The sequence below is a fragment of the Tinamus guttatus genome, unplaced genomic scaffold, assembly GCF_059628265.1.
Source record: "Tinamus guttatus ecotype Peru unplaced genomic scaffold, ASM5962826v1 Tinamus_guttatus_pri_ptg001089l, whole genome shotgun sequence".
In the NCBI taxonomy this organism is placed as follows: Eukaryota; Metazoa; Chordata; class Aves; order Tinamiformes; family Tinamidae; genus Tinamus; species Tinamus guttatus.
Window position 1 is genome coordinate 825283 of NW_028289623.1, and position 27184 is coordinate 852466.

General features: G+C 50.7%; 1 protein-coding gene across 1 annotated transcript; it reads right to left on the reverse strand.

Moving 5' to 3' along the window:
- Positions 1-19340: 19340 nt before the first annotated feature.
- LOC148590792 (olfactory receptor 14J1-like) lies at positions 19341-24198 on the reverse strand. Its single transcript, XM_088538584.1, has 2 exons — positions 23605-24198; positions 19341-19712 (listed from the first exon to the last, which is right to left on the reverse strand). Exons 1-2 carry the CDS (start codon positions 24196-24198, stop codon positions 19341-19343), a joined length of 966 nt encoding a protein of 321 aa, XP_088394710.1.
- Positions 24199-27184: the final 2986 nt, after the last annotated feature.

The following is a 27184-nucleotide window of genomic DNA, read 5'->3' on the forward strand; positions in this document are numbered from 1 at the left end:
CTACTTTCACCATGGCCATGAAGTAAGGCAAGAAGCAGAGGCCTAGATAAAGTTCTCAGAAGGATCTGTGTTAAGGGCACCTTTGCTCTTTTCTGGCCTATCCCTTCTATCTTGAGTAGCACAGTGCATGAAACCCTGCTGAGGAAGTGAAGAACAGCGAGCCTGCTTCGGTGCCTCCAGGAGGAAGTCTGTCTTCTGCCACAGACTGTCCTCCATCCCACTTCTACCCAAAGAGCAGCCCACAGCAGTTATCGTGGAGCTGAGGCTCACCCTCATCTCAGCCTGTGCTCAGACTTTGTGATCTTTCACCCCACAGGCCTTTGATCCTGTCTTACCAAACGCCAAACCCCCAAACCAAGCCCCAACCCCAGGCAACCCTATAGCTCTGCCTAGGGCACACACTTGTCAGGGCAGGGACAGAGAAGTGACCTCTCCAGTTACCCCTTTTAGACATTTCTCAGGCTTCACCTTGTTGGTGAAGGTTGACTGAAGCCAAGCAGGGCTGCACTTCCTAGAATCCCAGTGAGCCCACATTTTCCTTCTTCATTGTTTACTCTTACTGAAGCAGGAGCAGGGAGACTTGGCTTTCCACAAACCATCCTTACTTTAGTGGACAATATTTGTGACTTCCTCCTTTGCAGCCTCTTCCCTTTTCGACATGCTGCCTTATTGACTGGAAGACTGCATGCCAGTTCCCTGTTTAGTCAAGCTGAGCTCCAGAGATGTTTCCTAATTTTACCAACTCTTTGTATGGAGCATTCTTCTGCTTGACAGTTGCTTACTTAATGGCTGCCTTTCCTGAGGTCCTCCACCTTCAATAGCTTCTTGCCTTTGTCCATCCCATGGAAGAGCTCCCTGTATCCAGGATGTCCATTCTGCTTGGCATCCTCAGCAAGTTTGCTGATGATACCAAACTGGGAGGAGTAGTTGATACCCCAGAGGACTGCGCTGCCATCCAGAGGGACCTGGACAGCCTGGACAACTGGGTGGTGAAAAACCTCATGAAATTCAGCAAGGCCAAGTGCAAGATTCTGCACCTGGGGAGGAATAACCCCAGACACCAGTACAGGCTGGGGACTGACCTTCAGGAGGACAGCTCTGCAGAGAAGGACCTGGGCGTCGTGGTGGACAACAAGTTGGCCATGAGGCAGTAGTGTGCCCTCGTGGCCAAGAAGGCCAATGGGATCCTGAGTTGCATTAAGAAGAGCGTCTCCAGCAGGTCAAGGGAGGTGATCCTGCCCCTCTACTCAGCCCTGGTGAGGCCACATCTGAAGTACTGTGTCCAGTTCTGGGCTCCAGAGTACAAGAGAGATGTGGAACTGCTGGAGAGAGTCTAGTGCAGGGCTATGAGGATGATCAGGGGCCTGGAACATCTGCCCTATGAGGAAAGGCTGAGGGAGCTGGACCTGTTCAGCCTGGAGAAGAGAAGGCTGAGAGGGGATCTAATCAGTGGCTTTAAGTACCTCAAGGGAGGCAGTGAGGAGGATGGGGCCAGCCTCTTTTCAGTGGTGGTCACTGATAGAACTAGGGGAAATGGTTCACAAACTGAAGCATCAGAAGTTCCACAGGAACTTAAGGAAAAATTTCTTAACAGTGAGGGTGACAGAGCACTGGAACAGGCTGCCCAGAGAGGTTGTGGAGTCTCCTTCTCTGGAGATCTTCAAAACTCGCTTGGATGCAGCCCTGTGCCACGTGCTCTAGGTGACCTTGTGTGTGCAGGGAGGTTGGACTAGACGACCTCTGGAGGTCCCTTCCAACCTTAAGCATTCTATGATTCTATGATTTCCCCCGCTCATCTTCCCTGGTGGTCTCTCGTCAAGAATTCCATGCTGCCCTTGAAGGAATGTAGCCATTCAAATGATCTAACCACATCTCCCTTCTTCTATCTACATGGCACTCCTGTGGCAACTTGTGCATCTCCCTTTGCACCTGGCTGCATCCCAGGCTACATGGGAGGCTTTTCCATGTGCCTCACACATCTGGTTGTGGTCTCCCTCTTGGTCAGCACTGGCAGCTTAGCTGAAGCTCCCTCCATCTCCTCCCCAGCTCTAGATCTGGCCCTGGCTGCTTTGTACTTGGTGGTGCCTACATCTACAGCATGAGGAACAAGGAGCTCAAGGATGTACAGATGTCAATAAGCAGCACACCACTCTTTGAAAATGATTTCATAGCTGTTTGAGGTGGTTTGGCTGTTCTATTTTCAATAAGCATATTTGTACACAAATATCTAAATTCATCAGAAAGAGGACTGGATTCAGGAGCCACTTGTGGGTGCCCAGGCCCCTGGAGATGGTGAGTGCTCAGGAGGAGTCTACTGAGGACAGTCTCACTCATTACAGAGCTGGGACAGATGCCCATCCTGCTGGAAGGGGCTATGCAGCCACCATGGAGCACAGGAGACCTCCAGGGGCAGAACATGCCTGGAGTGGGGGCTGAGTGCTGTGCTGGGAGAGGGGCTGCCCAGAGGGGCTGCAGGAATGATTCCTGTATTCAAGACATAGAAAATATGGGGGCGATCACAGAGATTTCCTCTGCAATCTAATGGAGAGAGAAGTGGACACGAAAAGGCAAGGAGAGATAAATATTTTTTCACAGCAAATTCAGAAACTTCCTGAAGATTTGCACTCTTTCATCACTGGAAGACATTGAAAATAGCCATTCAGGTTTGCAGGCAGACCTCAAGTGTCCGAGCACCAGCACCCAGCGGGACTTGGAGATGTCCCAGTGTCTCTGAGTGACCTGCATGGGCCTGAGAGCTCTCGCAGGGACCTGCAGGAGAGCAGAGCCCCTCCGAGCAGCAGAGGGAGGCTGGGCACAGGGGACTATGGCACCTGGAATGGCACCAGCTGTCCAGGACTCTGTGACTCAGTCCCATCGGGTTCTGAAAATCATTTGCCTTTTCATGAAAAAAAAGATCATGCTGAACTCTAGTGTGCTAAAACAGATCAATGAATAACGGGGGAAAGTATAACAAAGCATTTACTTGCTTTAATTCTTTCTCTTAATTTCTTTCCAGCTTCTTTTTAAAGACATTTTCTAAAATTTCTGTTATAATCAGGCCTATAGCACTAAATAGGAGGTTTCCTTGTCCCACTCAGAGCCCAGCACTCAGAAAAGCCCCCCTGCCCACAACTCTCCCTGCACAGAGCACGTCACACTCGGAGGTGTTGTCCTCTCCTGACTGATGCAGAAAGTCGGGGGACCAGCTCCAAGGAAATGCACTCTTTTCACGTGTCTGACTTTGCCCAAAATAAATCTACCCCAGTTAAAGCAAAAGCCTGGCCAGGAAGAAATGAGTCCTCCCCAGAAGAGCTCCTAGCTCTCCCCTCATCCCAGCTTACCTTTGACACCATCCTTGTGCTCTCCATGTCAGTCCCATCCCTGCTGTCCGCCTCTTCCTTCAGCCCCACTGCCCACCTCGCTCCCACTCTCCTGCAAGCCTGAGAGCCCATCTGTGGTCTGGGAGCAGGCGTTGGCCTGCCGCTCCTTGTCCATGTTCAGGATCCTCTCGTGGGGACCTGACAGTGGCACAAAGGAGAGCTGCTCCCTCCTGATGGAGCTGCTGTCCCCAGAGTGGGGATCCTGGGATATTTGCCCCCAAGAAGGACATAGTCACCATGGGGACCACCCCCTCACAACGGCCTTACGGGCATGAAGCCACTGCCATCACAAAGCCCTGGTGGTTTCTATGGGGACCCTATCATCATGCTCTAGTGCAGACCATGGAGATCTATCACGATGTCTTCATGGAGACGATGGAGATCCCATCACGATGTCTTTGTGAAGACAATGGGGATCCCACCACCATGTCCTGGTGGAGACCATGGAGACCCCATTGCAAAGCCCTGGGGGAGACCATGCAGACCCCATAACGATGTCTTGGCGGAGACAACGAGGACCACGTCACGACGCCCTGGTGGATACCTCATCTTGGTAGAGACCACGGTAGAGACCTTTGTGGGAACTATGGAGACCTCTCATGATGCCCTGGTAGAGACCATGGAGAGAGACCCCATCACAGTGTTTTGGGGAAGAGCATGGCAATCTCATCATGGTGCTTTGGTGGAGATCCATAGCAGAGATCTACACAACGCCACTGCCCTTGCTCTGCCCACTAATCCTCATCCCTAGAAACCTGACTGAATTTCTGTCCATCCCTAAGCAGAGCTCCCTGCATCCCACTGCTCTCTCCAGGGTTTCCTTTGTCTACATCTCCTGCACATATCCCTGCCATCCCAGGCCATCAATTTCTCACTCTTGCTGGAGTCTTCTTCTGCCCTGACTCACTCCTTATTTAAGGCTGTCCTCACCAGCTTAGCCAGCTGCTTAGTGACCATCAGTTTGGCAGATGGGAACAGTCTCCTTCCAAATGAAATGTGACAACCTGCAGCCTTGCTGCCTTGCTGTGGCCTAAGCACCATGTCCTCCTCCAAATCCTGAAAAAAAAAAAAGAATAAAACTAAAACTAAAACTAAAAATAAAAATAAAGGAGGGGAGAGGAGGGAAAAGAAAGTCCTTTGCTCTTTGTCCTCTCCATTTTCAGCTTGTAATAAGCTGGTATGATGGTACATGAAAGCAATATGAATTAGGGTATCTGAAATGCAGAATTAAACCATGCATCCTTAGGACATGTTTCTCCTCCTTGCATCAGTGCATGTCCAGATGTGCAGGGATGCTGCTGCTGGAGGCATGTTCTGTGCATCACTGTGCCGGAGAAAAGGCCACCCCAAGGGAACTGACTGAAGTCTCCAAAGCCCATGAAGAGACCAGCAGGTTGTGAGGAAGCTCCAGAAGTGTCTTTGCCCACTCTGGCCCATGGATAGCACCAGCAGCCCCTTTGCTGGCCCCCTGAGTCCACAAAGCAGGGTTAAGGAGATAATGAAGGGATACTAGGCACCCAAGGGCCATGCCAGTGCCATAGGGACCATGGGTGTGCGTGTGCAGGGGTTGTAGGTGGGCCACTTGTGACTATCATCACAGCTGCCTAGCCTGAGGGACAGGGCAGGATGGCAGATTTCTTGAAGCAATCTCTGGGAAAGCAAAGGTGCTACTGCAGAAGTCCCTAGGCCTGGGTAGCCAGCGGTCCATCCACCCTCAGGCCCTCATTAACCCAGTCCCCGTTCATATCATCTGGTGGAGTGAGCAGAAATTCAGGGTAGAAGAGCTAGAAGGGTATGAGAGTTCAGAGACCAGAGCACAGAGCTCAGTGTGATGTGTCTCCTATTTCTGCAGCACGGTGCATGCAGGCGGGATGGATTTTCCCTACAGTCAGTGTGGGAATTCATTTATTAGTGTAGAGGTAGGAAACCCAGCATAACCTGGGGCACTTGCCCAGCAAGCACTGCAGTGGGACATCGTTTTCCTACAGGTGCCCTCCTGTATCTGTTCCTGTCCCCACTGCTAACGCTTTCCTGTTTTCTTTCTGTAGAGAGAACTCTGTGGACAGTTCTTGTGTGAAATCCTTCAGACCCTCAAGCTCTCCTGCTCACACTCCTACCTCAGTCATGTTAGGCATCTTATTATTAGTGCCAGTTTAATGTTCAATTGTTTCATTTTCACAGTTTTATTCTACGAGCAGATCTTTGCTGTTGAGCTGAGAGCAGGGCCAGCACAAAGCCTTTTCCATGTGCCTCCCACATCTGCCCATTGCCTGTTTTTCTCTTTAGCACTGGCATGTTTGCCTACCTGAGGTCCCCTATGTCTCCTCTCCTGTTCTGGATCTGGTAGTGGCTGTTCTGTACACGGTGGTGCCTGCAACTCTGAACCCCCCTCATCTACGGCTGAGGAACAAGGCACTCAAGGAGGCTGAGGAAAATAATTTCACAGATACTTTTCAGCCTTGGGAAACTGTCATTGCTCTCTAAAAAAATGACTCCCTCAGCATCCCATACCAATGCTGAACATTGTTTCTTCACTATTTTTTCTAATATTTATATTATACTTTTAATATTTTTTCACTTCATTTTTTTATTAACAGTAGCAGTATTTTATATCCTGTTGCTACCCAAACTGTTGCATATCTTCCACCTTAACTGAGACTTCTCTGTTGGATCGGGTGTCCACACTCCAGAAACCTCATGGCCTTTTTACACGCTGGTCTTTGCCTTTCCAGTGAATGTTAGGGGGATTCAAGAGCCTTCCAACCTGTTCTGCCAGTAAGAACCAGGGCCTATGATCCACAGACTTTGTCATATTGCTTAAAGATGTCATCCATGCCATCAGCTTGACTGCATGGTCTGTAGCTCCCAGCATGATGTCACCCTTCATCTGATGCTCACCCACAAGCACATACCCAAACCTTGTCCATGCCATGGAAGCACTTTGTACATCTGAGCTGCCGCTCCACACAAAGGACCTGCCCCCTCCTCCTCTTCCCTCACAGCCTCCCCTGAAGAGCTTTTACCCCAGCAGCGCAGGCCTCCAGTTGTGTGAGTGGTGATAATGCATCTCAGTTATTGCAATGATGTGGAGGTCCTGTGACAGCTTGTGCTTCTGTCTCCATGCCAGGCTACAGGCATTTGCATATATTTAGGCTGCAGAACATCAGGATGTGGCACAGAAGACAGATTGGTCCTGGTGAAACATGAAACGTCTTACCAAGAACCAAAGACACTGTGTGCAATGGCCCCACTTGAGAGCAGAGCCATGCTGGCATGGAGAGCGGGGATCAATGCAATGGTGAGAGGAGGTTCGCACCAAGACAGTCAAGGCTGCAGTGCCCAAGACCAGGGAGAAACAGAGCTGGGCTGTGAGGGAACGACAGGAGAGGGTTTTGTTGCCGGAGCTGATTTGTAGCACCCTGGGGCCTGGGACAGAGGTGAGCCCATGTCCAGGCAGGAGAAGGTGCCCCTGAAGATGTCCTTGGGCTTGAGCCAACTGTGATCCACCAATCCTGGGGTCATCATTAGCCCCATCATATTTTCCAGGGTGCAAAGAGGTTGTGTGGGAACAAAGTGAGAAGCTTTTAAGAGAGCAGAGACCAGAGCAGACCCCTTGGTGTGAGGTGCCTCTCCCACTTATGAAGCATGCTCAGTTGTAGGACAGATTGGACATGGTTTGTCAGAGATCCCAGGCTGTGCCTTCTAGAGGAGACATCTAGTTATGCTGGACAAGCTAGACATCTATCTTGGCACTGCAGCCTATTTCTATGTCAACTGAATTAAATGTCTGCACTGAATTATATGAACTTTTTGCACTGTAATGGTCCACCAGAGTCTCTACATTATACTGCACTGTATTATGGTGCTCACATAGTTCCCCTTTCTTGCCTCTTTCTGGATGTCCTGCCTATTAGGGGCTTCATAACTAGGGCCTTCCAGAGTGGGACACTTCCAACTTTCATAGCTAGTCATCCTCTGATGAAACAGATGGCAATTTTGGAATCCTTTTTTCTTCATTCATTAGGAAAGGACAACAAGTGTGATTCTTTTAGGTTACTTCATGCACATTTCTCAGGAGGAGGGAGCACAAGGGACAGAGAAATTGGTGAGTTCAGCTGGGCCTCTGCTCCTGAGCGGGGCCAGGCTCCTGGGATGGAGGCAGCTCGTGGCAGCCTGGCAGCACTGCCCAGAGACAGCCGAGTGCAGGAGCAGCTCCTGTGCCAAGAGCAGCAGGGCTGCGGGCACTGCCTGCTGCTGTGGACAGCAGAGGAGAGAAGGCAGCGAGAGGGGAACGGCAGTGTGGAGCGGGAGCAGAGCTCATTGTGGGGGAAATCTTCACAGCCCTTGAAACAGTGAGTCTCTGTCTGCAGGGCAATGCTGCTGAGGTTCCTGGAGAGCTCTTCTGAACTCAGTGCATATAATCATGGATTGGGATTTTAATGGTCTCTCTCCTAGAGTATCCAGGGTTTAGCAGGAAGAGGAGATGCTTCAGAGCAGGGATTCCCTGCCACACGCTCACAGGGAAAGGGCATCCTGCTCCCTTTTCTTAGGGAAGATGGGGGGGTATGAAGCCATGGTCTGCACCCAGTTGTGCACGGGCTGTGATTGAGAGCAGCATCCCCCAGGCCCAGCGTGCTGTGTGCCCGGGACAGTGACTCTGCAGCCTGCGAGGGGCAGCACTGCCCAGGGTGCTCCCCACAGCGCTGCGGGGAAGCGCTGCGTGGGGGGACAGACACCCATCAGGGCAGGTTCATTCTGCTGCTAAGAGGCTGCTGCAGAGTGAAGTCTGCTCACAGCTCCAGCTCATACACAGGGCATGTGCGAGGGGTCCTTTACAGGAGCAAGATCAGAAGGGCCACTTGAAAGGGAAGGAGCTTTCCTTCCTCTCTCTGCTCTTTCAGCCTCCTTAATATTGCAGGGGGAATGAAGGAACAAGTTTTCTGTTTTGGCAGGGAACTGGGAGTCCTAGATCTTCACGCCTAGAGATTCATAGGTCTGTGAGAAGCCTCAGCAAGCTGCTTCATGCCCACCTTAGCCTACAGGTAGCATCCATATCATCTTTGTGGACTCATAGGACCTAAAGTGACTGTCTCCTTAGGAACTGCAACTGCAGAGCGGCCCCTGGACATTGCCCAGAGGTTTCTGCAGGGCAGAACTGAGCACACAGAGGGTGATACGATATGGGATCTGTGAGCAATGGCAGGGACAGGACACTGGGATAGAGGAAGAGCTGGCAGGTGGCAGGGACAGCTGCAGGCAGCAGAGATGGGCAGGGAAGGGGCAGGAGGTGCAGGGCAGGAGCCGCCTCCTCTGCAGCCAGACCTGCAGCAGAGGAGAGGGGCAGCTCTCCTGCCACAGGCCCATTGCCTGCCGCCCCACCAAAGGGCTAAGAGGGACTGCCCTGTGACGTCCCCCTCGGAGAGGTGACATACCCAGCCGATAAAGTGAAAGTTTTCCAGAAGGCCTCTCTGTCCCTCTCCTTGCCTCCCTTGGCAGCACACTGATGGTGTTGCTCCTTGTTTCCCCTCCCGTGGATGCTTTTCCTGTTCTTGCTCTCAGCTTTCTGCAGCTGGATGTTTTCAGCTGCAGTTCAGCCACTGATGCTACAAGTTGTGGAACATAAGAGTCTGCATGGGAGTGAGATTTCCCAAGCCATCTTTTGTCCCATGGAGATGTAGCCTGTGGAAATGTAGCCTGTGAGCCTAAGCATTGCACTGACTCTCCCTTAAGGAGAGCCCGTCTTCAGTGCTAACGCTCCTTTGGCTGTTTCTCTGTGGTGTCCTGCCAGGCTGCCATCTGCCCTCCAGAAAGGCTCTGCTGTCTCATGGCCTATCTGTGATACCTGAGCGATGTGTGAGGAAGCTGCTGAGATGCTGAGGGTATGGAGGTGGTGGTGGGAGGCTGTCCATGAGCAGCTGAAATGAGCCCTGTGTGTCTCTGGCCAGGAGTGTGGAGACCTCCCTGAGGTGTGTGGAAAAAGGGAGAGAAATTTGGAGATGGGCACTTTGAAACTGCACAGCTCTGCTCTCAGCAGAGCCTGGTCTCCTCTGAGGGCAGCATAATGAACACGATGATCCTCTAGCTCAAGGAGACATGAGTACAGGACAGATGGGAACAAGACTAATAGATAAACAAGATAAACTGCACTAAGATACTCTTCCTAAAGGGAGGTAATGGGGAACGGTGTCGGACAACAGAATGATTTCAGGGCTTTTATATTCAAAAGTTATCTTAACTACTCCATATCTTCTGTTCTTTAGACAGTCCCACATGCCTGGAGGGAGCTAATGTCCAACAGCAGCTCCCTCAACGAGTTCCTCCTCCTGCTGTTCTCAGACACACGGGAGCTGCAGCTCTTGCACTTCTCGCTCTTCATGGCCATCTACCTGGCTGCCCTCCTGGCCAACAGCCTCATCATCACAGCTGTAGCCTGCGACCACCGCCTCCACACCCCCATGTACTTCTTCCTCCTTAACCTCTCCCTCCTCGACATTGGCTCCATCTCCACAACTGTTCCCAAAGCCATGCACAATTCCCTGTGGAACACCAGGGCCATTTCCTATTCGGAATGTGCTGCCCAGATATTTTTCTTTCTCTTCTTTTTTGGAGGAGAGTTTTATCTCCTCACAGTCATGGCCTACGATCGCTACATTGCCATCTGCAGACCCCTGCACTATGGGAACCTCCTGAACAGCAGAGCTTGTGTCAAAATGGCAGCGGCTGCCTGGGGCAGTGGCTTTCTCTATGCTCTCCTGCACACTGGGAACACATTTTCCCTGCCACTCTGCCAAGGCAATGTGGTGGAGCAGTTCTTCTGTGAGATCCCCCAGATCCTCAAGCTCTCCTGCTCACACTCCTACCTCAGGAAAGTTTGGTTTCTTGTTGTTAGTACCTCTTTAATCTTTGGGTGTTTCATTTTCATTGTGGTGTCCTACGTGCAGATCTTCAGAGCTGTGCTGAGGATCCCCTCTGAGCAGGGCCAGCACAAAGCCTTTTCCATGTGCCTCCCACACCTGGCTGTGGTCTCCTTGTTTGTCATTTCTGTAGTGTTTGCCCACCTGAAGCCCCCCTCCATCTCCTCCCCACTTCTAGATATGATTGTGTCCATTCTGTACTCTGTGGTGCCTGCAGCGCTGAATCCCCTCATCTACAGCATGAGGAACAAGGAGCTCAAGGAGGCACTGAAGAAACTCAGTACAGTGGGTACAAGGTCAGTGGTAACAACTGTTTCACTCACTCACCAGGATATCTGGCATCGAGGCTGTATTTTATCCATTTTTTTCTTTTTTACTTCTCTTTTACATCCATTTTAAAATAATAAATAATAAAATAAAGATACCTAATTTTTGTCACGTCTGCACAGGAATCTCTCATTTAGCACTTTAACACAGACCATGGTAAAGCAGGAAGCCAGGTTTCCCCCTTCACTAGCAGAGAGGGGGGATTCTCTGAGCCTCTTCTTTGAGCTCCCTTGGATGTGCCCAGTGCACGGAGGAGAGTTTCCCTCTGCAGTGTCTTTTCCAGCACTGACACCAAGGGACCTCTGGGGTACAGAGTCACGGCGGGACAAGGGCAGGTGGGGCGAGACCAGGGGTCCAGTGTTGTTTAGGAGATCTCAGCTCTCGTGCCTATGGTTAGAGTGTCATCTCAAATCTCTCTAATGTGACAGAAATGGCAACCAAGTGTCAGCACAGGTTTCCATGGTTCCATGCAAAGCTCCAACACACAAAACTAAACATGAGTGCATTGAAGGAAAGTCTAGAGGCAGCCTTCCTGTAGCAGTTCATCTTTCCTGAAGACACATTCCAGGAGGGCAGCAGGACTTTCTCTATTTAGAGTTGGCCTCCTCATTTCCGTGCTGTCCTTCCATGCTTTATTCTGCAGATATGGCCCAGGAACAATCATAACCTTGAAGAGAGAGGCTTGTTTTCCCTCGTACCTTGGAAGAACAGGCAGGATCAGTCCTTGGGCTCCCTTAAGACACAGCTGGATTCCAGAATAACATTTCCATAATAAAAGGGGATCTGCCCTATGATGGTCCTGAATCTGGCCTCTCTTTAGAAACTGAAATCAAAAAATATGCCCAAGGGTGTGCAACCACAAAGGGGCCTGCTCTTCTGCTTGTGAACTCCATGAGATCCAGGGGATGACCTCAGCATTCCAGGGTGATCTGTTAGCCTCAATCTAGGGTTCATCTCTCAGTGACCGCTGCAGATAGGCAATGGTCTCTGCATTGCCTGTGCCAGGCTGCCCCACAGGTGACTGTGCTGATGAGAGAACCCCCAGGGGATCTCCAGGCACAGGGTTTGCCTGGGAGTGGGCACTGAGTGCAGCTTTAACGAAACAGGGATGACTCACATTGCAAGGACCAGAAGGTACAGCATTAAAGCCAGGTGCACATGGGGAAAGGAGGGCTCTGCAATCCCCAGAGAGGCAGTGGGGACCCAGGAGGCCCAGGGAAGGGACAGTGGAGGGTGATTCCTGCACCTGCAGTGAAACACCACAGCCTGGAGCTAGTGGCCATCCAAAGACATCTCCTGCCATTGCAATATTGTGGGGGCACTGTGAGTACCGTCAGACCTCAGCCACCAGTATCAGTGGCCACAAGGGCACACTGATGGCTCATGGTCAATCTGTTGCCAAACACAATTCCCAGCTCCCTTTCTGTGGAGCTGCTCTCCAAAAGGTCAACCCCCGGCCTGTCCAGGTGCATGGAGTTATTCCTCCCTAGCTGTAATACCCTGCACTTGCCTGTGTTGAACTTCATGATGTTCCTCTATCCCCAGCTCTCCCGGCTGTCCAGGTCCCTCTTAAGGCTTGCACAGATCTCTGGGCTATCAGCCATTCCTCTCACTTTTCTAACCTCAGAAAACTTACTCAGGGTGCACTCTGTCCCTTCAGGTCACTGATTAATAAACTGAACAGGTTTTGACTGACTCCTGATACCAATAGTTGCAGGTCTCCAACTAGGCTTTGTACCACTGATCACAACCCTAAAGCCTAAACCCCAAACCAGCTGCTCACATGGAGGTGGCCTCAGAGGTGCAAACCCACCACATCCCTGCTGCTGCCTGTGGCCTTCAGAGACAGCAGCTTCCTCAAACCCCTTCCCCACACAGGAACCACTGCTGCCCTCTCAGCTCCTCTCACCACAGAGACCCCCCACCCACCGCCCACGCCTGCCTGCCTGCTGCCGGCCAATCAGGCACTCACAAAGACACGACGTCACAGCGCCGTCCCGCCCAGCTCTCTGGCCCTGCCCTCCAGGGCAGCAATGGCCTCCCCAGCCCTTCCCCGCCAGGAGCCCAGCCCGGGCTCAGCAGCTGCTCCGCGGAGATGATCTCAGCAGCGCAGAGCCCCGCAGGGCCCGGCTGCTGCCCAATGAGGCGCTGCGGGAGCGGTGACCTCACAGTCACCAGGCAGAGCCAGCCCTGCTGCTGCCCAATCAGCTCTGCCCGCAGCGGGGACCTCCCAAGCAGCAGCCACGCCCTCTCCCTGCAGCTGGCCTATCAGGGGCTGCGGCAGCAGTGACCTCCTTGTGCCCAGCGCAGCCATTGGCTGTGAGGCCCCGCGGGGCTCCTGGCTGTGCTGGGGGCTGTGCGGGGCCGGGGCAGGGAGGGGAGCCCAGCTCGGGGCTGGGGGTGCTGGTGTGGGGGCCTGGGGGGCTGTGTGAGCTGCTGTGTTGGGCTCAGCCAGCACTGCCCACCCCGGCGTGGGAGAGAAGAGGGGCAGCCAGTGCCAGGGAAACCTACCCTGGATTCTGTCCTTCTGCCCTCTCAGTGACAGTTTCCGTGTGACACCTTGGGAAGGAGCTCCCAAAGCTCCGAGCCTTGATGGAGAACAGCAGGATCACTGGGAGCAAGAACTGATGTCGATGCTGCGAGTGTTGATCCAGCAGACTCCATCTCACTCATCGGTGCCCATCTCATTTTACTCCATCAGCAGTTTGTGAGATGACCAGCTCCCTGCTCTGCAGCTGATGAAGCTGGCGAATATGCCTGCAACCTCCCTTCATGCTCTTCCTCACCTCTGCGTACTCTTGGGGATCATATGACAGAAGAGAACACCCATCTCCCTGGAACCCTGCCAGAGATGTGGCTTTCCAAGTCACTGCCAAAGGAAGGACTTCTTTGGGTTGCTTATTCAGTCTGTGGCAGCTCATCAGTGATGCTGTGAGCCCAGCTTTTCATGCTGGGGTTCTTGGCCCATTCTCTCCCCTGTCTCCTGTGCATCCACTTAAGTCTCCCATTCCCACATGTCCTGTTTAAAGTGACAATTTCTAACATCCCCTTTAGGGCTCTATCTGGCCACATTGTGACTCCTCATGATACTTTGTTCACTCAGAGACCCAGCGACTGGTCCTGTAGGGAGATTAAAGCTTGCTCTGTCTTTCTGCAGTCTGCCCCATTAGCCAAGTCCTTACTATATGTACGGATTGTATGGACTTAGCATATATTCACAGAGTGTCATTATTTTCCAAGAAACCATACTCTGCTTTATTTTTTTGTTTCTTTGTAACTAAAAGAAGATCCCCCTGTGCAGTGTTGGCAGCCAGTTGTCTAAGTAAAGCAGGTGAGAATTGGGGCAGGTGAGCTATAACATTGAGTGCAGACTTGGGTGGACTAAGGCTACCTTTCAACACGAGTGATTTAAATTCCCAAGAGGCTGATGAGGGAACTGGTAGGGCTGGTGAGGTGGGGAGAAAGATTGTGCATACTTTGCCTGATCTCTGGGACACGGCTTTTCCTACATGTGCTGACTTCATTAGGAGTCACTCTGGATGGCTATGAACTGGATGGTGTGCTGTCACCTATTCTTTAGAATAATAATAGAAAACTTTAAAAAGATGAAATACTTGTATACAATTATTGTCTTCAGCTTTCAGCTACACTCCCCAAACCTCTCCAATTAGCCATGGACACTTGATGGAAATTGCAAGGAGAGTCCTGGTTTATCAGGGCTTTTTGCTTTTAATGAGCTTCATGCAGTACTTGGAGCTGAGTCCATGAACTGCAGCTATTGAAAGGAGATTGAAGAAATCAGTGAAGAAGTTAAAGTCAGAAGGAAACCCTAAAGTTTTGCAGAGCATTAGTGGATCCCACTGAGGCCATTAACTACAACAACTCACCAGGGGCTGGTGAAAGGTTAAAAATATAATCATTGGTAATAGTTAGGTAGAAAAAATACTCAGGTGTCCCTGATGCTGAATACACCCTTCATGTATTTTGTCAACACACATTGGCCAAGCACAGGCAGAAAAATCCTGCCTGGCATCAGTATTTGGGTGAGGGTGTGCAATGCTGAGTGCAGGACAAACACACATCTCCTAGGGTCCCCAGAAGGATAAAGGGGGCAAAGAAGTCCCGATGATTCGGGGTAGGCCTCGGTGACAGACACAACAGCCATAGTCGAGAGGATAAAGACCTCTATTCTGTTGGGGCCTTGGCAGTGCCCTTGGCCATCTCTACCACAGGTCATCCTAGACCTGCTCCTGTGTCCCTGCAGACTATGGACACCCAATCTGCTATCCCAACAAGTTCTCACAAGAGGTTCTCCTTCCCTTCATTGAGAGCTTTTCCATCCTCAGTGGCTGTTTCTTGAAACACAAAACCACTGGGTGCCCTGTAGCACCACTGCTCTACCCTTCAAGTGATATTTCTTCATCCTATTGCCCAATCTGAGCTTCCCAAGCTGTATTTTGGTCCTGTTTCTTCTTTTCATGCTGCTTCCCACTACCAAGGAAATCTCTTGGTAGCCCCACAATGTGGGGATGAATATAATCTTGTGTGTCATGACAGAGTGGAACATGAGGAACAGAAGTGCCAGGGCCTGAATGACAGGCCTGAGTCGGGGTTGACTTAGAGATGAATATGGCATTGCCTTTGCAGTGCACAACACTACCTGTAGAATTGCTCATGTCAGCTTGCACGGAGGCTTATTAAACTTTTTAAGCTCTCGTGCAGCTGTTTTTGACGTTGAAGGGAACCCTCCCATCCAAGGATTGGGCTCTGACCAGATCCCCATCCCACATGATAGGGAAAGTATGCCACATCAGATGTTACCGCTCACAAACAAAATGCAAGTTATCATGATTTGCTGATTTGGGTCTATAAAAGGTGGACACTCTTGCCGCGATTTTGGAGACCTCACGGGTGGATGCACCACGTAAGACCTTCTAGTTGTTGGGAAGGTTCTCCAAATCCTTGCCGCAACAGGGACTCTCCAGTGACTGTCAATCTGTATGACAGTAACATATTTAAGCAATTAGTGATGTATCTTTTAATCACTATTCTCTTTCTGGTATACTAATTTTTAGGTGCATTACCTTGCCTATTTTTTCTGTTGCTAAACCCGAGTGTGTAATAAGCTTATTTTGTTAAATATATCATTCTGTACTGCCTTAATAGTAATAGTGAAATAAGACCATTCTTTCCAGTGGTGGCTGGTTCTTTCTGTCGCCCTGTCTGCCCCAGGCAATTGGCAAAACACCATGCTCTTTGCAGATGCCTATTGCAGCTCTCAGGATGCAGGGTTGGCCTCTGATTTTCAGCCTTGCAGGCCACAGTATTTCTGAAGGCAGCTGTGCTTCTGGTCTGGTGCTGCTTCCTGCAGTTGGTCAAACTCAAATCAAGACCAGTTGGAGGGGGCCACAAGTGTTTCCAGCCAGCTCTGAAGAAGTACCAAGGACACAAGTTGAACCTGGAGTTCTCTCAGGCAGCAGTTGCCTGCTTCAGGGTAGTGAGCAGGCAAATGTTACTGTGCTCTTCATTTGGTAAATGAGTGTCCTGGTTTTCATGCAATGTTTGTTAGTCGGGTCACATATTCCTCCTTCCTGGATGCTGTGATGTAAAGAAAGAAGGTCAACTCTCCAGTGCTCCATGCTTTCTGTCCTTTCTTCTGTCCAAACCTGATTTCTGGGCTCAGCATAGCAGTCAGCAGATGGCCTGGAGGTGTGGATCTTGTCACCTCGGGTCCTGCCTTAGAGCCTATTCACTTAAAATGCAGTGGGCATTGGTGGCAAGTAAAACTGTCTTTTCTTTCACCAGTATCAAGAAGGACAAAGAGCAGGAGCAGTCCTTGTGGTTTTGTTCTGATTGCAGGTCAAGTTTGTTCAGTGTCTCGTGGCTCAACTGTGTTTTAGTAACATCCACGAGATGCTCTAGGTTCAGACAAGCCTTGGAAGCAGCAGTCCTCTTCCCCTGTGACCCTCTTTTTCCTGCCGGGGCTGATTTTCAGCCAGAAATCCCTCTCAGCACACACACCCCCATCCTGTGAAAGGCAGGAGTGCAGGACTGTAGAGGAAGGGCCACATGCTGTGTGTGACAGCATGGCTTTCCATCCCCGTGGGTGACTGTGACACCACCCACTAATCTCCCTCCAAGGGGAAAAAGAGCTTAGTTCCAGTGCTGAGCTGTGCCGGTGCTCTTCTTTCTCATCATGCTCCTTTGCATGCCCCAAGCCCCCTGCCCTTATGGCCCTGAGTAGCAAGTGTGTGTTACAAGCAATATGCAAATTATTGCCTGATGACTTTCAAAAGAAAGGAAAGATGCCTCTTCTCTTGCTCACTGCAACAGGAACTCCCCAGCGACTACGGATTTGTATGACAGTAACATATTTAGGCAATTGGTGATGTATCTTTTCATCACTATTCTCTTTGTCGTATACTAGCGGTTAGATGCATTACCTTGCTTATTTTGTCGTTAGTAAAACCGAGTGTGTAATAAGCTTATTTTGTTAAATGTATCATTCTGTACTGCCTTAATATTAAAAGGCACATTAAGACCATTCTTTCCAGTGGCGTCTGGTTCTTTCTGTTGCCCAGTCTTCCCCAGAGCTATGGCATTGCTCCTCTTTCTCATTGTGCTCCTTTGCATGCCCCAAGCCCTGGGCCTTTATGGCCCTGAGTAGCAAGTGTGTGTTACAAGCAGGATGCAAATTATTGCCTGATGACTTTTAAAAGAAGGGAAAGATGCCTCTTCTCTTCCTGCTCTTCAAGAAAAAGCAGCCCAGCCTGAACCAGGCAATGCCTGTAACAAGACCAAGCAAGGTAGATCAAGGTCCTTCCTTGCGCTCAGCTTCTTCTATTCCCAGTTGTCACTTTGACCATGCAGGTGGCGGGTGAAGATGTCTGAGGTGTGAAACACAGGAATAACACCAGAGGAGAAACTGCCACTTGTGCACTTTGAGATGTGATCGTGACACATGCAGTGGTGCAGTGCGACAAACAGAGAAGAAGGGAAGCAAGCTAACCATCAGGAGGCATGAAAGCAGTGTGAGATGCAGTGCCATAAATGCAGCATTCCAATGTGAGCTCCTTTTTGTATCTGTCAGGAGGTGCCCAGAGAGTCTCTGATGCGTGAAGGTCACTTGCCAAGGGCCAGAGCCACAAGCAGTGTAACTGGAGAGACTCAGTTTCTTCCAGTTCATGGAGCTCTGTCAGACGTGGGCACTGAACAGTGCAAGAGAGTCCCCTCAGAGCCCATGGTTTTGTGGGTGTCCAGTTTGCTGAAGTGAGCCCTACTCAGATCCTCCTCCAGCAAGGGAAAGTCTTCCTTTCTCCATTTCTCCATGGTCTCCAGGGCCTAGGATTCCTGAGGGTCACTCTTAGCACTAAAGCCTGCGGCAAAGGTGGCCTTTTCTGTGTACTCTCTCTCCAGGGCTCTTGGCCCATTTAGCAGCAGGCCCGTAATTTCCCTAGTCAGCCTTTTGTTCCTGCTGTATTGTTGTATTGTATTTTAAATAGTTATTTATTATTATTTTTTCAGGAAGGTAAGAGTAATAACTCAGAAAGAAATAAATGAAGAGCACATGTTTCATGCCAAGTACATGGGAATGACAAGTGACTGCACACAGGACAGTTTTTGGCACTGACATTGTACCCATTGAGCAAGTTTCCTGAGTGCCTCCTTGAGCTCCTTGTTCCTCATGCTGTAGACAAGGGGGTTCAGTGCTGGAGGCACCACTGAATACTGAATGGCCAGTACAGAGAGATCCAGAGCTGGGAAGGATATGGAGGGGGGGTGGGAGTAGAGATAAAGTGGCTAAGGGTGACATTTCACTGCCACTGTGACCAGGGGTAGGAGTCAGAACCAACCAAATGGGTATCACGACCTCTAATCCCTCCGGGGGACTGCAGATGGCTGCAAGTCCAGAGCACCTGGACTGCAGGTGCCTTTCCAAGGGTGCTCGTTGTGTCCAGTTGTGCCTGTACATCCTGCCCCTGGTATTTGATTGATGGTGACCCAGAGGGCTCTCCGTTCTCCCTTCTTCCTGACAGTTGAGTCCTCACTGCCTCTCCTGAGACTGCAGAGTCCTCTTTTGCCTGCGAATACCCAGTGCTTTACCTCTAGGAAACTCCCTCTTTGAGGAACTCTCCCTTTATGAGGCTCTACTCACAGTCCATCCCAGGCATATGCTGTCCCAGGAGGATCTCTGTGCTCTCCTGACACCACCAGCTTCGCCTCCATGAGAACAGCCATCTGACACTGTGCCTTAATACATAGGAGAGCTGTGCATGTGTAAATCCATGACCATTCAGGATCTCCACTATCCTTGGACTCTGATAGGTGAATTCCCAAACCAGCCCTTGGTCTCTGAAAGATCATTACATGATTCTGAGCTCTGTGTTGCTGAACCCATGGAGAATCCTGTTCAGCAGGCCTTTGAGGGGTGCAAGTCCTTGGGCTTATTCTTGACACCAGCTTTGGAGGAAAAGCCCAGCTTTCAGGCACTGTACTGATAGAAATTACTTTATTAGAGAGATACTGTTAGGGAGCCAGTTCTTCTCCAGCATTCAACACAATTGAGGGTATCAGGTGAGACAGAGCAGACACCATAAAAAGGGGAATGAATACAAGCAGTTGTGTAGGAACACGATAACAATTATTATCACTAATAAAAGCCATAATAAAAATAACATGGAGAAACAATGCGCAATCCAGTTACGGGATACAGAAAGAGTCATTTGTGGAGAGATGTGGAAAAATAACCACTGCTTAAAAAGATCCCTGAAATCACTTTCCTAATGGCATCCTTGAGCTCCTTGTTCCTCATGCTGTAGATGAGGGGGTTCACTGCTGGAGGCACCACTGAGTACAGAACAGCCAGCACCAGATCCAGAGATGGGGAGGAGATGGAGGGGGGCTTCAAGTAGGCAAATGCACATGTGCTGACAAACAGGGAGACCACGGCCAGGTGCGGGAGGCACATGGAAAAGACTTTGTGCCGGCCCTGCTCGGAGGGGATCCTCAGCACAGCTCTGAAGATCTGCACGTAGGACACCACAATGAAAGTGAAACACACAAAGAATAAACAGGTACTAACAACAAGACACTCAACTTCCTTGAGGTAGGAATCGGAGCAGGAGAGCTTAAGAATCTGGGGGATCTCACAGAAGAACTTCTCCACCCCATTGCCTTGGCAAAGTGGTAGGGAAAATGTGTTCCCAGTTTGCAGGAGAGCATTGAGAAAGCCACTGGCCCAGGCAGTTGCTGCCATTTTGACACAAGCTCTGATGCCCAGGAGGGTCCCATAGTGCAGGGGTCTGCAGATGGCTACGTAGCGGTCGTAGGCCATGACTGTGAGGAGAGAAATCTCAGCTGAAAAGAAGAAGACGAAGAAAAATATCTGGGCAGCACATCCCAATTGGGAAATGGCCCTGATGTTCCACAGGGAATTGTGCATGGCTTTGGGAACAGTCATGGAGATGGAGCCCAGGTCAAGGAGGGAGAGGTTGAGGAGGAAGAAGTACATGGGGGTGTGGAGATGGTGGTTGCAGGCTAGGGCTGTGATGATGAGGCTGTTGGCCAGCAGTGCAGCCAGGTAGATGGCCAGGAAGAGCGAGAAGTGCAAGAGCTGCAGCTCCCGTGTGTCTGCGAATGGCAGGAAGAGGAACTTGTTGAGGGAGATGTTGGACATTTCCCTCTCTCCAGGCTTTGTGGATTGTTCAGAAAAGAAAAGTTATTCAGCAGTTATCCCAGAGTTTTAAAGTTAAATATCTCTCAACTTGTTCCAGTTCTAATACACTACCCATATTGCCTTTCTTCATGGAGATGTTTGTGCACCTCCCTTCCTTGAGCCTCCGTGTGGGGTGGCTGAATGTGCTGTGAGGAGCAGGGGAACCTCGCCATGGGCTCCAGAGAAATCTGTCCAGCTCTACAGTAGTGGGTCAGTCCTTGGTCCAGTCCTGTTCATTTTATTCATCAATGACCTGGATGAAGGCACAGAGTGCTCCCTCAGCAAGTTTGCTGATGACACGAAACTGGGAGGAGTAGCCGATACCCCAGAGGGCTGCGCTGCCATCCAGAGGGATCTGGACAGACTGGACAACTGGGCGGTGAAAAACCTCATGCAATTCAACAAGGCCAAGTGCAAGGTCCTGCACCTGGGGAGGAATAACCCCAGACACCAGTACAGGCTGGGGACCAACCTTCTGGAGAGCAGCTCTGCGGAGAAAGACCTGGGTGTCATGGTGGATGACAAGTTGACCATGAGGCAGCACTGTGCCCTCGTGGCCAAGAAGGCCAATGGGATCCTGGGCTGCATTAAGAAGAGCGTCTCCAGCAGGTCGAGGGAGGTGATCCTGCCCCTCTACTCAGCCCTGGTGAGGCCGCATCTGGAGTATTGTGTCCAGTTCTGGGCTCCACAGTACAAGAGGGATGTGGAGCTTCTGGAGAGAGTCCAGCGCAGGGCCACAAGGATGATCAGGGGCCTGGAACATCTGCCCTATGAGGAGAGGCTAAGGGAGCTGGGCCTGTTCAGCCTGGAGAAGAGAAGGCTGAGAGGGGATCTAATCAGTGTCTATAAGTACCTCAAGGGAGGGAGTGCAGAGGACGGTCATGGTCTCTTTTCAGTGGTGGCCACTGATAGGACTAGAGGAAATGGCCGGAAACTGAAACACCAAAAATTCCATAGGAACTTAAGGAAAAATTTCTTAACAGTGAGGGTGACAGAGCACTGGAACAGGCTGCCCAGAGAGGTTGTGGAGTCTCCTTCTCTGGAGATCTTCAAAACCCGCTTGGATGCCGTCCTGTGCCACGTGCTCTAGGTGTCCCTGCGTATGCAGGGGGGTTGGACTAGATGATCTCTAGAGGTCCCTTCCAACCCTAAGCATTCTATGATTCTATGATTCTAAGGAGACAAGAGGGGTGATGAGCTCTGAGATTCACAATTTTTCAGGTGAAATCCCCCTGGTTTGTAAAAGGGCTTCTCAGTATCTACAGCACCACTTCTAATGAACGTGTACTGAGAGCACAATTTGGGGATTTTTTACATTTACTTTGACATGCATTTTCTTTGGGATGGCCCTCTCACTTCTGCAGTGTTCCTCAGAGGCAGATTTTTTCAGCACTTCTACTGAGAATCATGAGAATCATGAGAAATGGACTAGTGACGTTATGCAGAGTGAGGAGAGCTCCTCTGCCTTGATTGCAGATAGGCCAACTCACTAGTACATGGTTCAGGTTTTGACTGGGATTAATCAATCTGGGCATTACAGAATGCAGACCCCCAGGCCTGGGTCTGAAGTGATATTCAGAGTATTATTCCTGTAAATTCCACAGACATCATTGGTGGGATTCCCCTTGCCATAAACAAAGTGACCACAACACAGAGGTGTGCGTGTGTGCTCTGTTTAAGATCCCACTGTAATCATTGGAGATGGAAGAGTCAGTCGCTTACACACAGATATCTGGTGACAGCTGAAGAGACAGATGTGGTCCAAAGCAGATGTGCCACACACAGATGTGGTGTCAGTGTCTGCTTGCTCTGATGCAGGAACTGGGGGACCTGCATCATCCTAGAGGATGAGGTGAGGATCAGGTGGGGAATTGTCTCGGCTATCTGAAATGACCTTCTGGTGCCAAACAAAACTACAGCCCCACTCACTCCAGCTGAGGCATAGGAAAATTCCAGTATTAACCAGCAGCTCTTGTAATTCAGTACAGACACTTGATTTGATGGCATTGAAAAGTGCTGGAAGAGCCTTGTCAGATGCCTGGCTTGTCCAGCTCAACCATATGTCTCTAGCAGATTGGACCTACAGGGAAACTATCCCTGCCAACAGGGAATGCTTGCTGAGCAATGCTGCAGAGAATCCTGGGGTTCCGTCCTGAACCCAAACAAAAGAAATCCACCACTGTCTGTACGGAAAGTCCATCCCATCTACATCCATGTGTGCTGCATAAATGAGAGGCACATCACACCAAGGTATCTTGAGATTCTTTGCACTCTCAAGCCCTTTTTGCTCTCCTCCCCTCAACTTCTGCTCACTCCATCATATTATATGAACAGGGACTGGGCTAATGAGGACCTCCGCATGTCTGGATCACAGGCTGTCAAGGTGCATGGACTTCTTCAGGGGCGCGTTGTCCTTCCTGGAGATTTGTGCAAGAAGTCTGTCATAGGTCCAGTATAACTACAGAGTCACCTCAGGCAGAACCCCCTTTCCTGCTGTTTCTCAGTGGCCCAGCTCAGTGTCCTCCTGGCCTCAGACACTGCTGGATTCACTTTCTTAGTAGGAAGCTGCTTCCACCATTGCATTGTTCCTGCTATATATGATGGCATGGCTCTGCTCTGAACTGGGCCATTGCACACGCAGTGTCTTTGCCTCTTGGTAACAGATTTCTCTGTGACCATTCTGTTCTCTGTGCCACAGCTGAAGCCCAAACATATGCAAGTGTAGGCAGCCTGAAGTAGAGGCAGGAGCATGTGAAGATGTGCAAGCTGTCACAGGCCAGAAAGATCATTGGAATGGTGATCAATGTAAGATGAGGGAGGATGCCTTTTGTGTGAAGGAGCAGATTGGATGTGTGGAGCTCTTCCTTGGAAGAGGCAAGGTTTGAAGTGAGAGCTTGTGGGTGAACATCTCAGGAGGGAGCTTTCCTATTTCTCGGCAGTATAAAAAAAGTCTGTGGATCACTGGCCCTGGTTCTAGTTGGGCAGACTTTAATCCCCCTGTCCTGAGGGGGTTCACTGCTGGAGGCACCACTGAGTACAGAACAGCCAGCACCAGATCGAGAGCTGGGGAGGAGATTGAGAGGGGCTTCACGTAGGCAAATGCACATGTGCTGACAAACAGGGAGACCACGGCCAGGTGTGGGAGGCACATGGAAAAGACTTTGTGCCGGCCCTGCTCGGAGGGGATCCTCAGCACAGCTCTGAAGATCTGCACGTAGGACACCACAATGAAAGTGAAACACCCAAAGAATAAACAGGTACTAACAACAAGAAGCCCAACTTCCCTGAGGTAGGAGTCTGAGCAGGAGAGCTTGAGGATCTGGGGGATCTCACAGAAGAACTGCCCCACCACATTGCCTTGGCAGAGAGGTAGCGAAAATGTGTTCCCAGTGTGCATGAGAGAATTGAGGAAACCACTGGCCCAGGCAGCTGCTGCCATTTTGACACAAGCTCTGCTGTCCAGGAGGGTCCCATAGTGCAGTGGTCGGCAGATGGCCACAAAGCGGTCATAGGCCATGACTGTGAGGAGAGAAAACTCCCCTCCAAAGAAGAAGAGGAAGAACAATATCTGGGCAGCACATTCTGAATAGGAAATGGCCCTGGTGTTCTGCAGGGAATTGGCCATGGCTTTGGGAACAGTTGTGGAGATGGAGCCCAGGTCAAGGAGGGCGAGATTGAGTAGGAAGAAGTACATGGGGGTGTGGAGGCGGTGGTCGCAGGCTACGGCTGTGATGATGAGGCCGTTGGCCAGGAGGGCAGCCAGGTAGATGGCCAGGAAGAGCGAGAAGTGCAAGAGCTGCAGCTCCCGTGTGTCTGAGAATGGCAGGAGGAGGAACTCACTGAGGGAGCTGCTGTTGGACATTTCACTCTCTCCGGGCTTTGTGGATTGTTCAGAAAAGAAAAGATATTGAGCAGTTATCACAGATTTTTAAAGTTAAATATCTCCCAACTTGTTCCAGTTCTAATACACTGCCCATATTGCCTCTCTTCATGGAGATCTTTGTGCAGCTCCCTTCCTTGAGCCTCAGTGTGGGGTGGCTGAATGTGCTGTGAGGAGCAGGGGCATCTCCCCATGGGCTCCAGAGAAGTCTGTCCAGCTCTACAGTAGTGGGAAGGAGACAAGTGGGGTGATGAGCTGTGAGATTCACAATTTTTCAGGTGAAAACCCCTTGGTTTGTAAACGGGCTTTTCAGTATCTACAGCACCACTTCTAATGAACGTGTATTGAGAAAACAGTTTGGGGATTTTTGACATTTATTTTGACATGTATTTTCTTTGGGATGCCGCTCTCACCTCTGCAGAGTGTTCCTCAGAGGCAGAAATTCTCCACGTTTCTACTGGGAATCGTGAGAAAATGGATTTATAGTCATGTTATGCAGAGTGAGGAGAGCTCCTCTGCCTATTAGCCTTGATTGCAGCTGTTGTGTGCCCAAACCTCATTGAGGTGCATGATGATCACCCTCATCAGTTGCCCTAGAAAGAACCCAGCCCCTCCTAAGAGCAGACAAGTCCAGTTTCAAAACCTCTGATCTCCAACTTCTCTCCCTTTCTCAGGGCACCTGAGGGAGGTCTCTGTGTTTTGCTTCTAGCCAAGAATATGCAGGGCTCTTTTCAGCTATCCATATGCAGTTTCCAAAATGTTTTTTCACACTCTCAGTCTCTGTAACAGATTCTTCAGAGGTCTCCTGGACATCACAGAGATGGCAGGAGGCAGCAATGTCCCTCCTAAGGGCACCTCCAAGTCTGTTAAGACATTACAGGCAAAAGGGTCAAATGAAGTTGCATTGAAGATGGACTCTGCTTAAGGGAGAGTTAGCTCAGTTCCTAAACACACGGCTGCATTTCCTGGAGCTGCACAGGTTAGCGGGCACTGGAGATGCCTCACTCCCATGCATATTCCTCTCTTCTGCAGCTTGCAGGGCAGGTGTCTGACCTGCATCTGAAAACTCTGCAACCCCAGGGAGCCCAAGAGAAGAACAGGAGGGGAAACAAGGAGCAATCCTGCGATCCTTCTGCCAAGGGGAGAAAGGGAAGACAGGCAGAGGGGCACTCAGGAACACCCTTACCTCACCTATGTGGGCATGCTACCTGACAGATGGTGACATTGCAGAACATGCATCTGAAGCCCCTATATTGGGCAGCAGGAAATGTGCCCATAGCAGGAGGGATGCCCGTGTCTTTTGCCAGGGATCTGGCTGTAGAGGAGTGGGCTGATACCCTGGACCCCAAGGCTGTCAGTGCAGAGAGGCTGCTGGGTGGCAGAGGAGACGTGGCAGGGCTTGCTCAGAGGAAGGTGTCTGCATTGAAAGGACTGAGCATGACTTCCCCAAATCCATCCTCCCATCATGGTGGGCACCTCCCTCTCCTTCCCTGACCATATCTGCTGCCTGCAGCAGTCCCTGATGGCACCATAGTCCGTCCCAACAATTTTGGTCAGTCTGTGCTCTCAGAGACATCACTTTTGTGTGCTCAGTTCTGCCCTACACAAGCCTCTGGGGACAGGACACTGTCCAGGGCCATCGCTGTGCAGGCACTTTACGGAGCAAGTAAAATAAATTGCACAAAGGTGATGATGATGCTGCTGCAGACTAAGGTGGGTTGAAGAGGCTCTATAAAGTTTCTCACGGACCTATTGATCTCTGAGAGGGAAGGCTTGAGTCCCACTTCCTTGGCAAAACAGAATACACTCCTCTTTTCTCCCTGCAGCAGTGAGGGATATAACTGAAAGTGCAGACAGGAAGAGGAAAGTTCCTGCCTTTGGAAGTAGCCCTTCTCTTGATCTTCCTCTTGAAAAGACTCTTGGGACATGTCCTGCACATGAACAAGGTGAGCAGACTTGACCGAGGCAGCCCAGTCTCAAAAGGAAGATGATCCTGGCTGACTGGGAGCCATCCCTGTCAGGGCTTCTCTGTGCAGCACTGACCCTTGCAGGCAGCAGAGTCACTGCCCAGGGTGCTCCCTCGGGTGCAGGGGTGCTGCTCTGATTCAGAAACCTGGAGAGACCTGTGTGCACACCCAGCCCTTGACACCCCTGCAGCGATACCTGGAAGAAAGGAGCAGCATGCCCTGCCCTGTGAAGGTGTATCAGGGAACCCCTGAGCTGGATCAGCTCCTTCTCCTGCCATACCCTGGATACTCCAGGAGAGACAAGTCCTATCAGTCATGGGGTGGGATGTGTTCAGAAGATCCCTCTGGGAACCTCAGCAGCATTGCCCTGCAGCCAGAGACTTACCACACAAGGGCTTGTGAAGATTTCTTCCTTCAGTGAGCTCTGCTCTGTCCTCCCGCTCCACACTGCCGTTCCCCTCTCGCTGCCTTCTCTCCTCTGCTGTCCGCAGCAGCAGGCAGTGCCCGCAGCCCTGCTGCTCTTGGCACAGGAGCTGCTCCTGCACTCGGCTGTCTCTGGGCAGTGCTGCCAGGCTGCCACAAGCTGCCTCCGTCCCAGGAGCCTGGCCCCGCTCAGGAGCAGAGGAACAGCTGAACTCACCAATTTCTCTGTCCCTTGTGTTCCCTCCTCCTGGGGAATGTTCCCTCAAGCAAACTAAAATAAACATCTGTTTTCCTTTTCTTGTGAGAGGAGACGGGTTCCAACATTGCCATTTATTTCATCAGAGGATGAGGAGCTAGGAAAGTCGTGAATGTCCCACTCTGGAAGAATGATTTTCATCTCTCAATCAGACAGGGACATCTAGATGGGACAAAAGCCAACTCAGACATGGTTCAGGTTTTGATTAGGATTAATCAATTTGGGCATTACAGAATGCAGACCTCCAGGCCTGGGTCTGAAGTGATATTCAGATTATTCCTGTAAACTCCACAGACGCCATTGGTGGGATTCCCCTTGCCAA

Coding starts and splice junctions, on each gene's coding strand:
- LOC148590792 (XM_088538584.1), bottom strand. CDS start 24,198: ATGTCCAACAGCAGCTCCCTCAGTGAGTTCCTCCTCCTGCCATTCTCA. Junction 19,713..23,604: donor TCAGGGAAGTTGGGCTTCTT/GTTGTTAGTACC, acceptor AAGGAAGTTGAG/TGTCTTGTTGTTAGTACCTG.